The following is a 19,471-nucleotide window of genomic DNA, read 5'->3' as shown; positions in this document are numbered from 1 at the left end:
TCTTTTTTCCCCCCCAGGGAGACTTTGGTTATTTTTGTATTGTAAAAAAGAGAGAGGGGGGGGAAAGAAAACACACAAGCCTGAACAGCAAGTCAACACCAGACTCATGGTCAAAAACTCTGTTTTTCCTAACTTCCAGCTTTGTGCTAAAAAACACAACTATAGAATAACTTCCTTTTGGAATTATTCTAGGAGCAAAGGAATCTCTACCTGTAACCAGGAAGAATATCAGACCTTCAGGGTCAAACCCCAAAATCCAATATCTTCTTGCAGACTCTCAGGGCCAATACTGAGTATTTCTGAGAGCTTGGTCTCTTGCCTGTCATTCCCAACCGGGGACCTGGGCTAAAGGCTGCCATTATTACCGATTACAATACCTACCAAAACAAAAAGAAATTCACAAATGATGTTTTCTGAGAAACTGAAACTGTACAAATACGTTTTCCAAGTATTAAAAAAAAAAAAAGCTACTCACATCTTACATGTAGACTACTGAATAGTATCCCAGTTATATGCAGCATGCAACTGCTTTCACTTGAAGACACAGATCTGATTGATAACTCTGAATTAATTATTAAACTTTAGCCTTAAAAATGTTAGTCTACTGTAAAAATAAAATCTCCTGTTTTACTATCAAATGTTTTCTTCAAAACTTCAGATGCAGAAATAAAACTTACAGCTATGGATTTCTATATAATGCACTTAGTGTAAGGTTCAAATAAACTGAAATTCCCGTTAAGCCCCATGAACAAGGCACTGTTGCCAACCTCAAGAGTTTCATGAAGAATTCCAACAGAAGAATTGTCCAAAAATTTTGTAAGTTTTTTTCTAGAAAACATACATTGCAGTAGACTCATAAACAGATTCTTGCCCAGAGTGCTACAGCACGAGATCTCAACAATTCCCTGTACAGTCAGACTTAACTGGGAACTCCACTACCAAAATGCCAGCTTGCTCTTTATCCATCTCATCTCTTATACAGCATCTTATTAAAGTAATTATTCATGAAAAGCAGGGAAGACAGTGTTTGGATATTTATAAAAAGGGCAGCAGAGTTTGTTTACAGTGGTTTGTAAACATATATTGATAATTATTTTGCTCAGAAGCACAGAGCTGGAGTGTTTTTGTCAGCACCGCTTTCCCAGTTCTCCCTCCAACAGCACAAGACTGGGATACCTCCAACACTGTTACGCTGGCCACAAATTCAAGCTATTTTTTTGTAGCAGAATTTACTTCTCACTTAACTTTAAACCCTTAAGGTATGGGATCTGCAAGCTGAAAGTTACAGTACCTGTTTCCATCGGTCTTTAGACAGAGAAAACACAGAGCAGCCTAAACTTTCATGCTTCCTCATACATCCTAAGACTGAAAAATTACAAATCTGGATATTATATCATCTCCTAAAATCCCTGACACTGCAACTGTACAGTGAGAGGTTTCCAAAAAGGAAACCAGAAAGAAATGCGTTTGAACGAGAAGGGGCAGGCAAATTAAACCAAAATTGCTTAATTGCTTGTATTTCTTATTATCAACTTCCACCTTTCCAGAAATTCTCTTTCGATTTCAGATATGAACAAAAACAACACCACAAATCATGTAGCAAAAGAAAGGAAATTCCAAATGCTTATTTGTGCCAGCTGCTGACAACAAATCTCAGCTGATTCACTTCCAGCCCACACTGCCTTTTGGTTTCTTTACAGAGAATATAGGTTATCTAAATCTCATTTAAAAAATTACCACATTCACAAAAATAAAAGGAGCTGTAGGGGGGACAAAAAAAGGATGCATGAAATACCCCATCCTCTGCAGTGCAGAGATCATCCTAGTTGGATGATAATTTACCAGGCCATCTTAACATGTTTGAATTGGCAAACTCTGCTAAATGCTTATCAGCAATTCCTAAATGCTTTAGGCAACACTATGAATATGAAACATTAGTACAGCATTCCATGCTGAGAGGGGAAAACTTTCAGTAGATCTAGCACACCAAAAACTGGTAAATCAAAAGTGACCTGGATATTAGGAGCCCAGTACTTTTTCTAAATATCAGAAATCACGATGAGTTAAAATCTCTCGTATTTCAAAGACATCAACAAAATCTAATCAAAGCTACACAGCACATGAAACCCCTTCAAGCTGCAGGAATGAACTGTGGCATTTTGTTGTCTGGTTTAGGGGAGGGAAGGAGGGAATGGGGGAGAACACAAAGCAGCCAAAGCTCTTTTCTGCCCTAGTTGTAGCGCAGATGAAAAAGCCATCAACTGCCGAGGATTTGTACGGCAATAAAAAAGCAAAACAAAAGACACTAAAAAACCCCTAAACAAACAACAAAACCAAACTCAAAAATCTTTCGTGCTAAGGCCAGAAATCAAATGAGATTTTACAGTTCACTCTTTTGAAATAAACGCTTCCCATAGACATTTAAACAAAACTAATTTAAATGAAATACACTTAACATTAGCACCTTTGCCGAGTAAGAGACTCCCAGTATCACAATCCCTTCACCTTCCCAGAAATTTTCTAGTGCATTTAAATAGCATCAAGTGGCAGAGAGGGAGAATTTTTTTTTTTTTTTTTCTCCTGGGGCTAAATTGAAAGAAGGCTTTTAGAGGACATTGTGTCCTGTGATTAACTTCTCTTACATACATACTTGTCACTTCTTGTAAGAAATCCAGACAGGGTCGGCTACTTCCAGAAATACTTATTGAAACAGCCAGTGGGGTCTGTCCTTCATAGTTCCTCGTGTTAGTGTCTGCTCCGTAATTATACAACATTTGTGCACAAAGCACATCATCTCTAAGAGCAGACAAGTGTAAGGGCGTCTGTCCATCTTCCAAGCGCCCCAAGTTCGTATCGGCCCCTCTCTGGAGGAACATTCGGCAGTACGAGTGATTGCTTTTGATCACAGCGTATCGTAACAGGAAACCATTCTGAATGTCGATGTTGGCATTGTGGTCCAGGAGGATTCTCACACAGCTTGACCTCTCCCGGATAATGGCCAGCTGGAGTGGTGTAGTACCTTTATCACTGAGCGGATCAACCTCAGCCTTGAACTCCAGGAGGAGCCTGACAAAGGAGTCTCTGCCGTAGTGAGCAGCGACGTGCAGGGGAGTCCAGCCGTCGTTGCTCTTGGCGTTAATAATGTCACTTCTGTAGTCAGATTCCAGCATCAGGCGCGCGATCCTCGCCCGGCCGTGCATGGCTGCGTAATGCAGGGCCGTGAAGCCTCCAATTAAGTCCTTAACCGTGGGATCGGCTGAAGTTAAAATAAAATTTAAAGATAATTAGAAGGCGTTACGGTAATCCGGTGCCGGGGAAAAAAAAAAATAAAATGAAAAAAAGAAATTTCAAACGCTAATTGTTAAGTCTTTCCAGGCATTGCACGACAGGATTTTTTAGTACTTCAAACTAATTCTTGTTTTTGTGAAAATGCTATTTTTAATACAAAGTTAAAATTGCGTTTAAGAACGAGTTACAAAATAAATTCTTTCACATACATATGTTTCCATTTGACAAATACTTTTCCACATCTTCCTAGCACTCTTAGGAATTAATTACTAATTACTCACATCTCTCTGTCCATCCAGTTTTCCCCCAGCACTACAATATTACATTTTTTTCCTCAATGTTCAACTTTTTATTTTCCCTTGTGTTGCTTCTTGGTCTTAAAAAGAAGCATGTGTAGAAACATCTGCTGTCCCAAATTGCGGATGTTTTGTGGTCTGGCAGCATTGTATTGTTTTTAGGGTGTAATGCTGTATTAGGTAAAATGTTTCTCTGTGGTCTGCAGGATTTCCAAAGCATGTAGGATATATGTTATTTTAGATTATCTTGATAAAGTCTCTTTTTGTAGACGATGAATCTGTTTAGAATCTGGTCTGAATTTATAGTTTCACAAAAATTTAAGAATGTAAAAACCCACTTCTGAGAGGAGTCAGATAAACTGTTCGTGCAGAGCACAGGTAATTGCAGATTTACTTCCCCTTCACACAGCACAGACGCTCAGATATTTATTAATTTAAAAATTAAAATAATCTAATCAATTTACCTAATCTCCTCAGGACACCCAAACTTGTAGAGCAAGTGACTAATTAATTACCCAAGGCAAGGTGCCATTTCTCAGCTAGAGAACAAGCCAGGCTGTGAGGTTTCTCCTTCCACCATCCATGGGTGCTGCTGTTGGACACTAAAAGGTACAAACTACAGTGTGGAAGTTTGAACGTTTTCCCAGCCTAAGTTAGATACCATCTGCAGCAGAAAACCTGCCCTAAGTTAAGTTCAAAACACAAAATTAATTGCAGGCCACCCTAGACTGAACACACCTGAACACACAAAGGTGCAAACACAAAACAGGAATAAACTTCCCAACCCACTGAGATCATATCCAGGTAATACCAAGACATTATATAATATATATATTATATAATACCAAGATATTATATCAAAATGAAAAGACTGGGAGGAAGGAGTAGAAAATACAGCCGCAAAGACGATCCAACAACTTTCAGGATATTTCTATGTGGAAAGAGAAGATAGAGAGGAAGGAAACAAATGAGCTAACAACAACAACAACAAAATCTAACAAACAAATGAATGCAGCCCGGCTACACAGAGAAATAAGATGTGAGACCTGCCTCTAGTGCACAGAATAGGAATAAACATAGAAATAAAGGGTGTATTAAGGAAAGTTTAGTTCCTTGCTTGTGACAGCTTTCCTCATCTCCTGTGAAAAGCAGGAGTTTCAGTGCTCTGAAAAGTCACACTAAGCTGAGCTAAAGGAATGAGTGAAGCACTCACAGCCCAGCTGGAAAATGCAGCCAGTGACTGAATGGGTGCTGCTAACCTGCACCGTGATCATGTCCAAAATGCAGCAAAGAATCAGCAAACCCACACAAAGATGATATCTCAAAGTGATGCTGCTCCCAGGGTCTCTTCAGAGGGCTCAGACTACTCTACATTGAATTCTGAGTGGTGATAAATAAAGTGGGTATCAGGCATGAGAACAGGCAGAGGGATGACACAATCTGAAGGGCAGAACTGGGGAGGAAGATGGACATGATGGGAAGGAGTCAGCAGCAGGCAGAGCCTCTCTCCACCAAAGATTTTTAAAAGAAATAATGTTTGAGTTGTACCTCCTCTTTCCCACACTGCATAAGGCATGCACGGCATCATTTCTACCCCCCAAATGAGGTGCAGGTCACTGCCAAAAGCCTGTTTAATCAATGTTATCTCCAAATTCAAGCAGATACGGCCCAACTTTTATATGTGCACCTATATGCACTTTTATACTGGTTGATGTAATCCAAACCCAACAATTTCCTTGCAACATAAGGATGCCTTTTACCTATAGTTTTAAGAAAGTTTTAAACTTTTCCACACCTTCCTTTCCACTTTAAGTTTTAAGAACTTTTCCACACCTTCCTTACTCCCAAAAGATCATTCCTTTTGACCACTAAAGCAAAGCAAAAAATGATTAAGTCACGTAAGAGAAGTTTCTTAAGAAGGATAGGAAAAAAAGGCTCACAGTTGGGCAACCAAGCAACACAAACAACCAACCTTTCCATAACAAACCCCCTAGAAAAACCTCGTGAAAATAGACTGTAATTCCCATTAAGATTATGGATTTCTAGCGAGCCAACAGTCTGCCTCTGGATTAGAGAAACAATTTTAACAGGATCGAAACCTCTTTTGCTATTCCATCAAGGTCCTGCTGCCACCTCCTGGAAAACTTTCGAACTTCACAAGGGCTTTTAGCAGAGGCTGGACCTGCACGAAGTTGCCTACAAATTCCATCCACTCAGTCCCTGTCTTAGTAACACCCCAAAGTTGATGGTGCCTAAGGAACTTGGGCTGTTGTGGGGGTTTTGTCTGTTCGGTTTTTTAAAAAAAGCTTCAGTACTGGTATCATGCTGTAAAGTTAAGTCTCTTCCCCTGGAACATGAGCAAGGTAAAAATTAATTAGGAATGACTCTCAGATTACCTTTCGGAATCTCCAGAGGGGTAAAAACTACCTGGTGGTTTTAGCTAGAAAGGGATTCAGCCAGCACTTGCCAGTGATTCTCTATCTCATCTCCATCTTGACTGTCAAACAGTTCTTTCATTCCAAGCTTCCCATTAATATAGGGAGAGCAGAATGTAGAAACATCAACAACTGCACCTGGTCACTTCTAAAGTTCTTAAATATAAGGCAAAATATAATGGCAGAAACCTTGAACAGCTTATCAAGGGTACCAAGCACTGCAATCAAGCTCACCTGACATGGAAGATTTGTAGCACTGAATGATACTGAGATTATTTTATTCCATGTAAAAGTTGGGCACCTAAACTAATTATTTAAAGTCCACTGTCAATAAAACTCTTTCTAATACTGTAATCTAGAGGATATATAGATTCATAAACAAAAGACTCATATTTCAGGGTTTCAACTTACTGCTCAGTGGGACAGTTTTCCTTTTTCCTTGACACCTTCCTTAGGTCACTCTATCACAGTAATTTGGGAAGCCAAGAAAGCAATGCTTAAGCAATGCTACTGGCTTCATTGAATACTTCAGTTATTTCATGCTTATTTCCCTCAGCTGGGGTTTAATTCTGACCAAAAGGTTCAGAAGCATGGCTACATGCAGCTTCTGTTTTGAATTTCCTAAGATAACACTGATACAGAAGATGTCCAGGAAAGCATTACTGCTCAGAGACAGACACACTTGAGGAGCTTAGGGGGGGTGAGCATTCAGCATTCTCCAGATCCTCCCAGATTCTGCTTGACCCTACTAAAATTTAGATACCTTGAAGCCAAGACTGAAAATAAATAAATACGGCTGCTTGGCTACTTTCTCTTACTATTTCATTTCTAGGAGCTTTAGTGAATTATTTCTTCATTTTAATATGAGTAACCAGAAACTGCTCAGTTAATACTCAGAAGATATCACCAAGGGACAGCTAACTAGACACTTTCAAGATTTTAGCTTGTTGTAACATTAATAGTCATGGCTGGAAATTAATAAAACATTTTTCTTATCCAGTGTTGGATTGTCTGTCTCTATATGTCATATTAAAAATTTACAAAGTACACTACAGGGAAAAAAAAAGGCTTGTTACACAAAAATCCAAGATTACTGAAAACTGCACTCCCTGTTTTGGTGTTGCTTTCTGCCTCCAGATCGTTTTTATGGGTGGGAAGAGATGGCTTCACAGAATCTTCACGTAATTAAAATGAGACAAATACACTTAGAAAGTCAAATTCACTATTTCTTATGAAAAGTAAATTTCTCCATGGTTATGATGAACTTTCTGCATTTCGCCAGTTGTTAAATAATATTTGTTATCTGACCTAACCCCTCTGTATCTAGTTGGTATTTCTGCTGGCTTCATCCTTTAGTCCGGACTGTTTTTTCTGCATTTTCCCCATCTATCTGCACCTCCTTCCTCAGCAGATAATAAAAAGCTTCCTGCTGTTCCACCACCTCCACTCAAATCAGCCAATCTGCATGCACAACACTGTCCTCTGGCTCTTTTCTTCGCTGGTGAGCAATGATGGAGGGGAAAAAGCAAAAGCAGGAGGCGGACAGGTCATGACTCCCATAAGAATCTCCTTTTTATTTCCAGGTCAGTGACCAGATTCCTCCTCAGCCTTTATTAGCCCAACTCACCCTCCATCCTACTAGCAGGCTGTGCTGGGAGCCTTCCAGCATCTCAGAGCTGAGGCACAGCACTCTACCCTCAGCAACAGCCCACTGTGGTTTTCCCAATCCTATTTTCCCCATGAAAATATTCCCAGCTCTGCTAAGCTCCACCATCCCTTGAGACAGCCACAACCACCACCAGCCAATCCCTTCCTTCCCATCTCATGTCCCTCTTTCCCCCAGAACTCTCATAGTCAATTTATTACCAATATATAGTTAAATAATCTCTATTTTACCGTAAAATCCACAACAGAAAAGGAGTTTTTCCTTCACCCCACTATCTTTTCTCTTTTGTTCAGCAGGGATTAAGCACCAGCAACAAAACAATCCACTCCAGGGGGAGAAAAAGTAGAGACCACGTGAGGAAAGGTAGACACAAACTTCTCCCTAATGAGGGTGGCATGATTAACTCAGCTTGTAAGAGTCAACTCACTCGCTGCTTAATAACTCATTTGTGACATTATTATGTGATAAATACTCATTATTTTCAAGCCTCTGCTTGGAGGGAAAACGAGGCAAGGCACCAGGCAGTGCCAATTTTCAGGAACGAGGCTCAGCTGCAGGGAAGCTGCTGTGGATGACTAAACCTCACACTATTTGTTACTCAACTTTCTCATCCCGGTGATTCAACTGTAAGCTGCCTCAGGACAAAGGTGTTTCATTACAGGCAGTTTTCATGAGGCATCACATTCAGCTGGTACTTTGTATGGGAAAGAATAACAACAAAAATAAAAACAAACCCCTGCATCAGCAGTTATGTGATATGAAAACCTATAAAATGAAAATACAAAGGAATACAGAAGGGATTGGGGTTTTTATATCATCTTTAAACTTAGAGATAAAAAGTTAAAAGCAATGTATGTGACTTAAAGCCTTAAACTTTTGAATTATCAAACTGAGGGCTTGAGACTATCTGCATATATGACTTTTAAAAAGTAGAATTTAAAGTTATATATTAGTGCAATTTAGTAGCTTTTTCCTCCCCTTCCAAGAAGGCCACGAGGGTTTGCCCTTTACATATAGTTACAATCTGTAGTAGGTGCATCCACAGAGTCCAGTTGCTCAGGCTGTGTTTCACCACTGCTCTTAAGGAACAAATCACTGATTGTGCCACTACCACAGCTTGTTAATGCCACTCCACCTTCAGGATGATCCACACAGCTGACAAACCCAGTGACAGACACAAGGGGCCCATATGGCTCAGATACACAAAGCATCAGAAAGATCATTTCAGTTTCCTTGGGACTGAAAACCTCATAATTCATTTGGTAAGAACAGTGCTAGAATAGAGGATGCTGTTCTTTAAGAGCACTGATCAGAATGTGGAGAACATCTACTGATTTCCTCTCCGCTACCACTTTAAAAGATTAGGATGATCCCTTTCTAAAGCTTCAGGTGGCCTTTAAAGATGACAAAGCAATGAGAAATCCTGACTGTACCACCTGAAGGATAATAATCATCACCCACATGAGTATATCACTTAAATCAACAAAATTAAGTCAGTTCTTGAAATAAAGTTTCATTGTGGCTGGATGCAGGAGAGCTGTAAACTCATGTGGATTATTTGACATTAAAGTCCTTGCACGAAGAGAACTGATTTCATAAAATTTAGCAGATTCTGTTAAAGCCTATATTAAACTTAGTCTTTAATTCAACTGGTTAACTTGCTTTAGAATTCTGAAACAAACTTCCATAGGATTTCAATTCAAGGATCCGCCTTCCTCCAATAATAACCCCTAACAGAGAAGAAAAGCCTGTAGTGAGTGTTGTGTGCGCATTTCATTTTATAATGAGTCCTTCTGCCCTATTTTCATAATGCTTATTCATTCCTGAACAATTCCTAGGCAATGCTGGGAGGAAAAAAGTTATTAAGATATAAAGCTAATCTATGACGTCATTCACAGAGTATGCATCAGAAATAAACACAGATTACGAACAAAAGAATAGAAAACAATTACAAAAGATAACCAGAAGTATTTTGATATCTAATCAGTGCTGGAAAGCCCTGCAGTGGAAATTGGCATAGAAAGGCGTCAGGTGAAGATATTTCTCCGTGGGCAACTCACCTCCATGCTCCAGAAAAACACGGACACATCTCTCCTTGCCTCTTGCCGCAGAGAAATGAAGCAAGGTCCAGCCGTTGGCATCCCGACCGTTGGGGGAATATCCCTGCTCCAGCATCTTGCGCACGGTGTGAACATCGCCGGCGGCCACGGCAGCCTGGATCTGCAACTCTTCCTGCAGCTCAGGGTTCCTCCGGCAGTGGTGGTGTAACATCCTAGCTGAGTGTGGCCTTTACAGGAGCCTCATGAGCTCGCACGAGTCACCTTCAACCAACGGGAAGCAGGAATAAATGAGGGCTGGGATCAGAAATGGGGTACGCAGGAAGCAAAGGATTAACGAAACGCGATGTCTGTGCGCCGAGAAAAGCGACGTTACGCGGAGGATAAACCCCAAATGATCTCACTGTTATTAGCAAAATCATAGTACGGGGTGACATCACTGAGCTGCAAAAGAAAAGGACACTTGCACATTATAAATAGTAAATGTTTTCTTCAGAAATGACAGCATTAAACAGCAGTTCACAATTAAAACAACAGAGCAATGAGTAAAAATGAAAAATCTCCAGAACCCAGCATTCATTTCAAAATCACACTGTGGTTAATATCACTACCTCCAGAGACACTGGTTCAATGGATGATCCAAACTATGGAATGGATGATCCAAACTGTTGCAGGAAGCACCACTGCACTGCTGCAGTAACTGATGTATGATACTCTTTATTTTCCTAGGATCCCTTGTAAGCTCCAGTGAAAATCTTACCAACAGTCCTGTGACCCACTGCATGTGAGTATTAGTAACACTAATGTTCAAGTCAAAAACTTTAATTATCTTTATTCCTTTTTCACCCTTTTTTTTTTTGCAATTAGGGTCTACTGTTTGTATTCTGGCTTGAGCATTTTAGTACACGAAGGCTGCAAAGAGCTTCTACTTTCCAAAAATCAAATACAAGGATAATAGTTGATGAAACCTGAAAATATGTTTAAGTGCCGTTACTACAGTCCTCCCAAACACCATGAGAACATATATCCAAATAATTCAACTTATAATTATCTTGATAAAATATATGAGAGCTGAGCCAAAGGGGTATCTAAAATAGCAACTGCGAAAGAGCCTAGAAACAAGCACACACTGGGAAAGAGAGAAGTATTGTGAACTCCATGCTCTGTTTGAAAAGTACTATCTGCAGCTCTGCTTGGGGACAAGGAAATGAACAGGTACTTAGGGATTGTTCTGCAGTACACCAAGTTAAGCAATTGCATTTTCACATACATTATGTATTATATCCTACAGTCCTAAAATGGAAAAGAATATCAGAAGAAAGAATAAAAGCAGGGTATGAGAAAGGTAATGCTGAGCAATAGGAGCATCAGAAGATATTCAAACATGGATGGATATTAACACAGACCTAGAAGTTAAAAAGAGGATTGTATTGAAACTCCTGCAAAGTTAATCAACATTAGAAAAGTTCTAATGATGAAAATTAATTTCAAGCAAAACTTAAAATTTACAGTAATTTTTTGGTTCATTAGGATGTCAACACACATCATCACCTAAACCTTCTTTCAGGTGTCACAGGGATTTCCAGATGCTCGTGATCCACAGGTCACTCAAAAGACACTGCAATCAACTCTCCATATCCCACTGGACACCTGTATTCCTGTGATCCAGATACAGCCACAGCCAAGAGAAAAGTGAAAACATCAATCACTGCCAACTTTGCAGACAAAGGCACAGCATGTTTTTGCTCTTCTACAGCCTCCTTGTGCCCATGGTAAAGAAGTTATTTATCTGCTTTTTGGAGAGATATAAACTCATAATTAACAGGTGCTCCAGTGACCCTGCTTACCCTGCAAATATGGAAATTACACACAGCAAATGCCTGTCTTTGACATTTATAAATGCTTCAGCTTACCATGTATGGCAACAATCACTACTTCAGCATAGGGTTATTAAAGAAGACTTTTTAGCTCCATATGTTACACATGGCTTAGAAACTGGCTTTGTTTTGTTTTACAGTGTGAACTTCATTATCTGAGACTGGGAGGAAAGGGGATTTGCAAAGCAGCAACTGCCAACTCAATAGGTCAACTTTTGCAGCATATTCCAAAAATCAGACTTGGTTAATCTGATGACAATGGAAGTATTTCTATTGACTCTAATAAGCTTTTGCTAAGCTCTCTTCTAAACTCCAATTAGCACTTCCAATTAGAACACGCTCACCTATAAGACAGAGAGCTTGACTTCACTCTGCATCACAGCACCAACAGCATTGGTGATGAAATTCCAGCTGCAAGAGTAAGATCTTCCTTTGGATTTGCAGGTGAAAACTGACAGTAGAATCTTACTGATGATGAGTCAGGCAAAACCCTGAAAAAACAGTAATTCAGGCTATGTCCCTTTTAGCCCTAGTTTCTGAATACCTACAATAACAAGACATGAAAACTTTTTTTTTTTTTTTTTTTTTTCCAAACTGAGGATATCTGATCAAAACTTCATACCAACAAATTTTAAGATGCCATTTTTACAGCCCTTTCTTATAAAGGACCAATACTTGCAAGCCCTCATGTGGTCCTGAAAATTAAGGTCAGGCTATTGCTCAAAATGCTACAGAAAGAGATGGGATGACTGAAGAAGTGAAGTGAAATGGGATTTCTCATTTGAAGGGCCAGCAGTATTCCCCCTGCAACTCTCTGTGAAGACAGTTGGTTGAGGAAAAGCAGAGCTCTCTCTCTCTCTCACACTTCTCAGCTGCTGGGTATATTTGTAATGCAGCATTATAAAAAATTGGCATTGGCTCCATATGTTGCATGTGACTAGCAGAGCTTATTCAAATTAGCTGGTACTAAAGTACATAAGTACTAAAACACACAAAGCAGAAGACAAAGTCAGGCAGCTCCTTTTATCACTTGCACAGTTTCTGCAAATATCCACTCTTCCATCTCACCCCTATGGCAAGCAATGAAATTCAAATGACAAGAATACTTAACCATAACATTAAAGGTTTCAGGACAGTTTTAGGTACACACCAGCTTTGAAAACATTTTTACTTCTGCTCCATAGATCATTTAAAACTCCTGTTTGCAAAGCCCCATTTAAGACATCAATCTCTGGAGAAGAGAAGGAGGACTACTGGAAGTAGCCCTTTGGCATTTAATATTTAATGTTTTGCAACTGTAATCAATCTCATTCACAACTCAGCATGCATTTGGGTTGTTACATATTGGCTTTCTGCATGCAAGTAAAAAAAAATGGAAGGAAGCACAAGGGGGAAAAATATATTCTTGGTTATAATGATTTTATAGTGCCACGAAAATGGAGGACAATAACAGTTACTTAATCGATTTTGCAAGTACGACAGGATAAACTCAATGTGGTCCTGAATTACCTTATAAGAGGCTGTTACTCTTTGATGGATGTCCCACTCTTCATTGTCTTCACTGTTCATAATCTTCTGTGCCCATGTGTGTCAAACAACCTGCTACCCCTTAAAAAAAAAATGGTATTTCTTGTTAGTTGCAAGGAATAAAAGCGAGAGGTTTACTTATTTTTACTTTGTTCTTGTGTGAGAATGCTACATTTTAATGCAACTATGTCAGAATAGACCCAAAGTGTGCTTTCCATCACTATCAAAGAGTCCTCCAGAGGTTGGGGTGGGCAGAGTTTGCTTCTGCCATATGAAGGAAAGGCTACAGAGAATATTTTATGGAAGACAAGAGAAATGAGGGATGTGCTTCCTCTCTGGAGTAAACCTTCAAGAAATGGTCTACACCCTTCTCTAACAGTTATGTGTATCTGCTCCTCCTATATGAACAAGAAGGGATGCAAAGGTTACAGTAGGTATTTCTGCCTCACTGCTCAACTTCTCCCTGTGGGAGTCAGATGCCAGGAAAAACATTCAGGATCCATTAAGTTCTTCCCAAACTACTTTTGCGGGTTTTTAAAATTTGTTTGTGAGTTGTTTTTAAATTGTTGTTTTTGTATGGGGTTTGGGGTTGTTTTTTTAATTTTCCATCCCATCTCTGCTTCCCTAAGTAAAGAATAAAACCTGTGCCCATAGAGCATTGAGTCATGTCCTAGGGCTGGATTTGCAGAGCCACCAGCCTGTCTCCTCTCCTTCATGTGACAGCTCAAGCTGGCACATGCTGTGTTTCACAAACAGGTAGAGACACCTCCACAACACAAGAAAACCACCAGCTCAAAAACCTTCACACTTTTCTTCATGTAGAAAAGCTATCTTTTTGGAATCAAAGCTTACCAAATGCCAGTTACAATCCCTGTGCAGAGTCCTCCTTCAGACTGACCCCTCCTTATCCCCCCTGTCACCTGCAGTTAATGGGATCAGTCCCAGACCATTTCTCCCGTACTCATCACTGTTATTTCACTAATTCTTTGTACACCTTTATCTGACCTTTCATTTCCTTTGGCAGCAAACTTTTAGTGAAAGGCTCCCTTATCTCATCTGAGCACTGCAATAATATAATAAACAATAAAACCATTAAATGCTTAATTGTACAGCTGATCACACAAACCCAACTGTGACTCGTTTCTCCCGCAAACGAGTTGCAACAGAACAGTTCCATGAACTGTGCTGCTCTTAGATTAAGTTGAAATTTCTGCCACTTAATGCAACATAAAATCATGCTTTTGCAATGATAGCTCGAAGAGGAGGATGAATAAAAGCCCTTTTTATCCCTCTTATGCACAATTTCCAAGAGCTTCGCTTCCCAGGATAAAGCATACAAGGTCTTCAGATACGCTTGCAGCCCTGCACAAAACTGCACTGCCATGACCTAATTTGATCACATTTCTAGCCTTGTTTTTTTGCATAGATGATCAGTCGTTCACCTTTTTTTAAAAAAAATTTTGCATGATTTTCACTTTAAAACCCACACATTTTTTATTAGCTGATGCAAATTAGAATTGCACTGACTTCACAGACTACAGACAAGGTAACAGATTGCTCCACTAAAAAAGTAACAAGCTTTTTCCCCCCAAAGGAAAATTAGCTGCATATGGCAAGAGTAAGATCTGCAACTTTAATAAAAATAAGTCATATTTAGTGAGAGTAAAGATCCCTCACTCAATGACTTAACAAAGTTTGATTAGAACACTAATAATTATAGCAGAAGCAGCACTAAATAAAAATAATAAGACAAACATCCTCATTATCTATTGATAATGTCTCATGTTGTCAGAGATCTTAAGACTTCTCCACATCAATGTGTCACTTCATTAAAGTCACTGCAAACAACGCGTGGAAAATTCATTCCAACATATGTATACACTTACTTTAAAGGAAGTTAAACGTTGGTACAAAAAGCAAGACCTCAAAATTCAGTATTTTGCTCATTCACACGGCCTGACAGAAAGATCTGATTCCTAAAGCCTGAGATAAAACATCCAAGAGCAGAATAAGGACCATAAGTTACTGATGTCAGCCTAACTCTGTAGAACAAGGAAAGTGTCCCATTACACATGACATTTAGTATCTGGCATGGACCTAATCAGTGCAGATCTGAGTTGCCTGTGGTTGAAGTATTTCAAGACATTTAAATCAAATAAACAACAGAAAAAAGGAAAGCCCTGTGGAATAAGGATAATCACATCAGCCTTCATTAGTCTCACAACTTACTTCTCCTACCCATTTCAAAGCTTGAACAAGCTAAATGTGTTCTCACTCAAATGGCATTTTAAAAATGGTCAATATATTTTTTGACAAACTAAACAAAACCACCACCTTCAGCTGTCACTCACGCTCCTATTCCAGGAGCTCTTCAGACAAGAGAGTAGGGCAAACAATTGTGTTGCCATTTGCATTCTCACGCCACAATCGTGAAGTTTGCAAGTGACATGCGAAATATCACAATTTCAGAGCCCTATAATCCCGTACATGTTTTCTGCTGAACGTTCCATGCTACAGCCCAGACAGACCCCAAGAGAGGTATCCCCGTGGCTGAGATGAAAATCATCAAGCAACACATGCAAGTTGCTGGGCCTGAAAGCAATGAGTTAACAGTGCACGAATCCAAAACATCACAGAGAACTGCTGCTTCAAAGGAAAGAAGCCTTCACTCCTCACAAGCTGTCTTTAAAAGTTACACATTTCTGATGAGAGCTCCCGTAAGGCCAGCTGGTAGCTCAGATGTAATAAATTTAAAATAACCAAAAGAGTTAATCTACAAGTGCCCCACCAATTTCAGGTGCTCACAGAACTCGAGGTGGTGTTGTTACACACTAATAAGCAGCTGTCGTGTTGTCTCATTCTGCAGGTGGGTGAAACTGAAGCACAGAGGTGTCATTTTACTACAATTATCCACCTCACAGAGGTTGTGACTTTGGGCCTGATGAAAAATCAGAGAGATCACCCAGCTCAAGCAACTTCAGGTCTGCAAACCTGAGGGAAACATCACCTTCAGAAAGCAGAGCAACTACTCACCATCCTCAGCACCCCACCCATACACTGGCAACCTTAAGCACAAGCAGAGCCCCGTGAATAAAATCCTGTGATTCCTTCTGAAGGCAGGACCTCAGTGCTGATGCTAAAGCAAGGCCTTACAGCTCTTTTTTCAGCAGAGAATGCTGCATCAGGTTCACAGAGCCAGAACCTCCACCCTCAAGATGTGCACTGACAAACTGCAGGGAGCTTGTGCTCTGCAGCATGCTTGGAGATCCTCGTGTACCAAGCAAAAAATACCAATTCTCCTCCAACTTCCAGCAGTGCTATTACTAAGTTTTAAACAGCAGAAGTCAGATGGAAGCTTAGCCTTATAAGTAATTAATTTGTAGCAAGTGTTAATTGCTAAGATTAATGTATTCTCACGTGACTTACTATCGTTAGAGAACCCAAACACCAACGTTGCATGGAACAACAGAAGCAGGAACCAATGGCAAGTTCAAACCACAATAAAAGAGTCACTTAGGCCCTAATTCTCACAGCAGAGCTGATAAACCAGCTGAGTGCTGCTTACAGAGTTAGTGTCATTCACCAATCTCTAGAAGCACATTTGATAAGTATTTCTATTTAATGCAGCTTAAAAGCATCCAAGTGGACAAAATTTGTTGGATGTCTTTAGGGAACAAAGCAAGATTTTCACTATGATAATATCATTCTGTAAGCATTGCTGGAACAAAACAAAGCCATCCCTCAGACAGCACATTTCCTTTAAGGGTTGAGAATTCACAGTGAGAAAAACAAACCCAAAATACAGCCTGAAGACTAAAGCTTTCTCTAAAAGGCTGCTATACTTGCAACATGCTGCATTTCTCCCAGGGATCAAAAGCAGGACTTCAGGATCTCCGAGCCTTGTTTCGACCATGTGCAAATTTCTGCCAGAAATTAATTCCCTGATTCCTATGAACTCAATTCCAGTCTCTGCATCTGAATCAAACTTTGCTGCACTGGCATTTCACACTAGGAAGGAACTTCACAAATCAAACGAAAACTTAGGTCTCCTGTTGTGAATAAATCCCAAGGATCCCATGAATTGTCAGCACCAAGAGACGTCCTGTTGGAGCAGCTACAGCTCTGACGTGAGAGGCACTGGCTGGGTTGGGAAAAGGGAGTTACAATAAACTAAATTCAGATGAAGCAGCTGTGCCATAGCTGCGCTGGTAAGTTTGTACTGAAGCACATCTGTCTCATCTATTAGCAGGAAAATCCCTCCTGGAATCACGCTGGGCATGTCCACGTGTTCTGCCATTACTCGTGGGTCATCAAAATAACACGGGAAATTTCTTCTCTGCAGTCCCAAAGAGTTTTTCAGAATTAGTTGCACTTGTGTTACGGAGGGATTTTCTATTTAATTTTCAACACAGAGCAACTACTTTTTGTCTTAATCTAAAGACATCTGTATTGGAAAAATGATCCAGCCTTGACCAAGGCTGTTGGCAACAAATACTGCTCTTTCTCCTGCAGGCTAACGCTCAAAAACAACTGACTGCCAACAATGAACAAGGTTTTGGTACAGCCAGTGACATCTCTGAAAACACGACACAGACCAGAGGGACCTCTATGGAGGACGCCTTTGCCAAAAAACCAAACTCACCTACATTTGAAACAGGCTAAAACGGCTTTGAGACAGACCCCGCGTGAGAAGAGCGCGCAGAAACTCCATCCTTTGGAGCACGCTGACAGCAGGATGCAGAAAAAGCCTGGCTGACATCATTCACCCCCCCACTCTCTCTCCTAGGATCCATCTCTTCATCTCACCACGTCAAACACGCAGTTCTCCCTACGAACAGCTCTCCCCCGAAACAGAACCTCCCTCCTACCAGCAGCATTGCTTTTGATGACTCCTTTCATTTTTTCCCCTTAAGCACCCAACAGCATCATCTTCTTCTATGATCTCAGCCCAAAAAGTAAGTACTTGTAAGCAGACACCATCCAATTAAGTTAATTTCAATTTTTGCAGCTCCGTTACAACACAAACACAAGAAAGTGACCCACGCAGGAGTGAGTTATGACTAAACCAACACAATGCAATTACCATGACCTAGCTCAATAAAGATTTTAGAATCAAAACCGAAACAGAGGCTGTGCCAAACCCATAAATTTATGGAAAGACTTAAAGAAAAGATCCTTTTAACGACCTACAGAAAAGTAATTTTAAGTGACATCCCTGAGATGGAGATACAAAAACCCCATTAAGTAGCAACTCATAATCAAACTTGCAGAATAATTTTGGAAAATTATGAAGTATCACAAGCGGAACTGTACTTCCAATGGGATTCGGAGCTTTCAAACTTTAAAAGGTCAACAGCAACTAGGTTTTAAGAGAACAAAGAAATCTAATGCTACCTATTCAAATCAAAAAAAACACAAGAGGCCCCAATCCCAGCCAAACCATGTGTCTAGGATGACTCTGAGAGTCTAAATGAATCATCACCTTTCTGGGGGTTTTTTGAGTGCTGTTTTCTCTCTTCTGTGTTATTTTGTTCTTTGGAGTCACTATTTTTAATTCTCCTTTAAGGCAGCTTAAACCTAAAAAAAAAAAAATAAAGTACAGCTGAGCCACACAATGACATAAAAGAGAGAAATGAAGATTGGTTAATACAAAAGCGATAGCTGGGTAAAATAGGAAGAGCCTTCGCAAATTTGGAAGGGAAGGGGTTATTCATCAAAATCGGGATCTCTCCTGGAAAAGGAGGACACTCTCTCAGGATACTAAGGAGTTGCAGGGATAATAACGGCAGGACCGCTGCCCTGTCAAGGCAGCTCCTCCAGGGAATGGAAGTAAAGATAAGTGCTAAAGAATGGGACAGGAAGTAACCCAGAAAGCTGAGCTGCTGGGAAACCAAACCTCTCCCTCGCAGGAGTTCACGCTCCAGGAGCCGTCAGCCGCGCACACGCACACACACACACACACAAAAAGCCGGCCAAGCCCCGGCGCAAAGCCCCAAGGCCCGGCGGCCGCCAAGGCACCCGGGGCGCCGCCGGGGGCTGGGGACGGGGACCCCCCTCCGCAGGCAACCCCGGGGGCGGCCCGGAGCCCGCCGTGGGAGCGGGCAGGGGCGGCGGGGGGCCGCGCACCCCTTCCCCGGGGGGACGGCGGGGGCGCCCCTCACAGCCCCGCACCCGCCGGAGGGGCTGCCCGGTGCGGGCGAAGGGAGGCCACGGGGTCGCGCCCCCCCCTCCCCGCGCCGCGAGGGACCCCGGGGCAGCCGGGGTTACCTGCGTGACCCGCGTGCCGGTGCGGGGCGGGCCGGGGGCCCCGGGCGCGGCCGCCCCC

General features: G+C 41.0%; 1 protein-coding gene across 13 annotated transcripts in view; it reads right to left on the bottom strand.

The window, feature by feature from the left end:
• The window catches only part of ASB7 (ankyrin repeat and SOCS box containing 7), a 30,826-nt gene extending 11,360 nt beyond the window's left edge, over window positions 1–19,466 (bottom strand). For 2 of the 13 annotated variants that reach the window (XR_009208303.1, XM_058422401.1), the window contains exons 1-6: window positions 19,414–19,466; window positions 18,629–18,723; window positions 13,129–13,227; window positions 11,964–12,110; window positions 9,746–10,186; window positions 2,651–3,256 (exon numbers count right to left, since the gene is read on the bottom strand). Coding sequence is in view for 11 of the 13 variants with exons in the window: in XM_058422401.1 (XP_058278384.1) it covers window positions 2,651–3,256; window positions 9,746–9,956 (817 nt within the window). In the remaining 2 variants the exon portion in view is untranslated. Of the gene's footprint in view, window positions 1–210; window positions 378–2,650; window positions 3,257–9,745; window positions 10,187–11,963; window positions 12,111–13,128; window positions 13,228–13,788; window positions 13,808–13,998; window positions 14,194–15,032; window positions 15,130–15,480; window positions 15,612–15,633; window positions 15,829–18,628; window positions 18,724–19,413 lie in introns of those variants that run through there. The other 11 variants (XR_009208304.1, XM_058422404.1, XM_040077555.2 and 8 more) reach the window with 11 other exon arrangements.
• Between the last annotated feature and the right edge of the window lie 5 nt (window positions 19,467–19,471).

This window comes from Hirundo rustica, chromosome 13 (genome assembly GCF_015227805.2).
Source record: "Hirundo rustica isolate bHirRus1 chromosome 13, bHirRus1.pri.v3, whole genome shotgun sequence".
NCBI lineage: Eukaryota > Metazoa > Chordata > Aves > Passeriformes > Hirundinidae > Hirundo > Hirundo rustica.
Note: the sequence above shows the minus strand (reverse complement) of the source record. Positions and strands in the feature narration are given on the sequence as shown.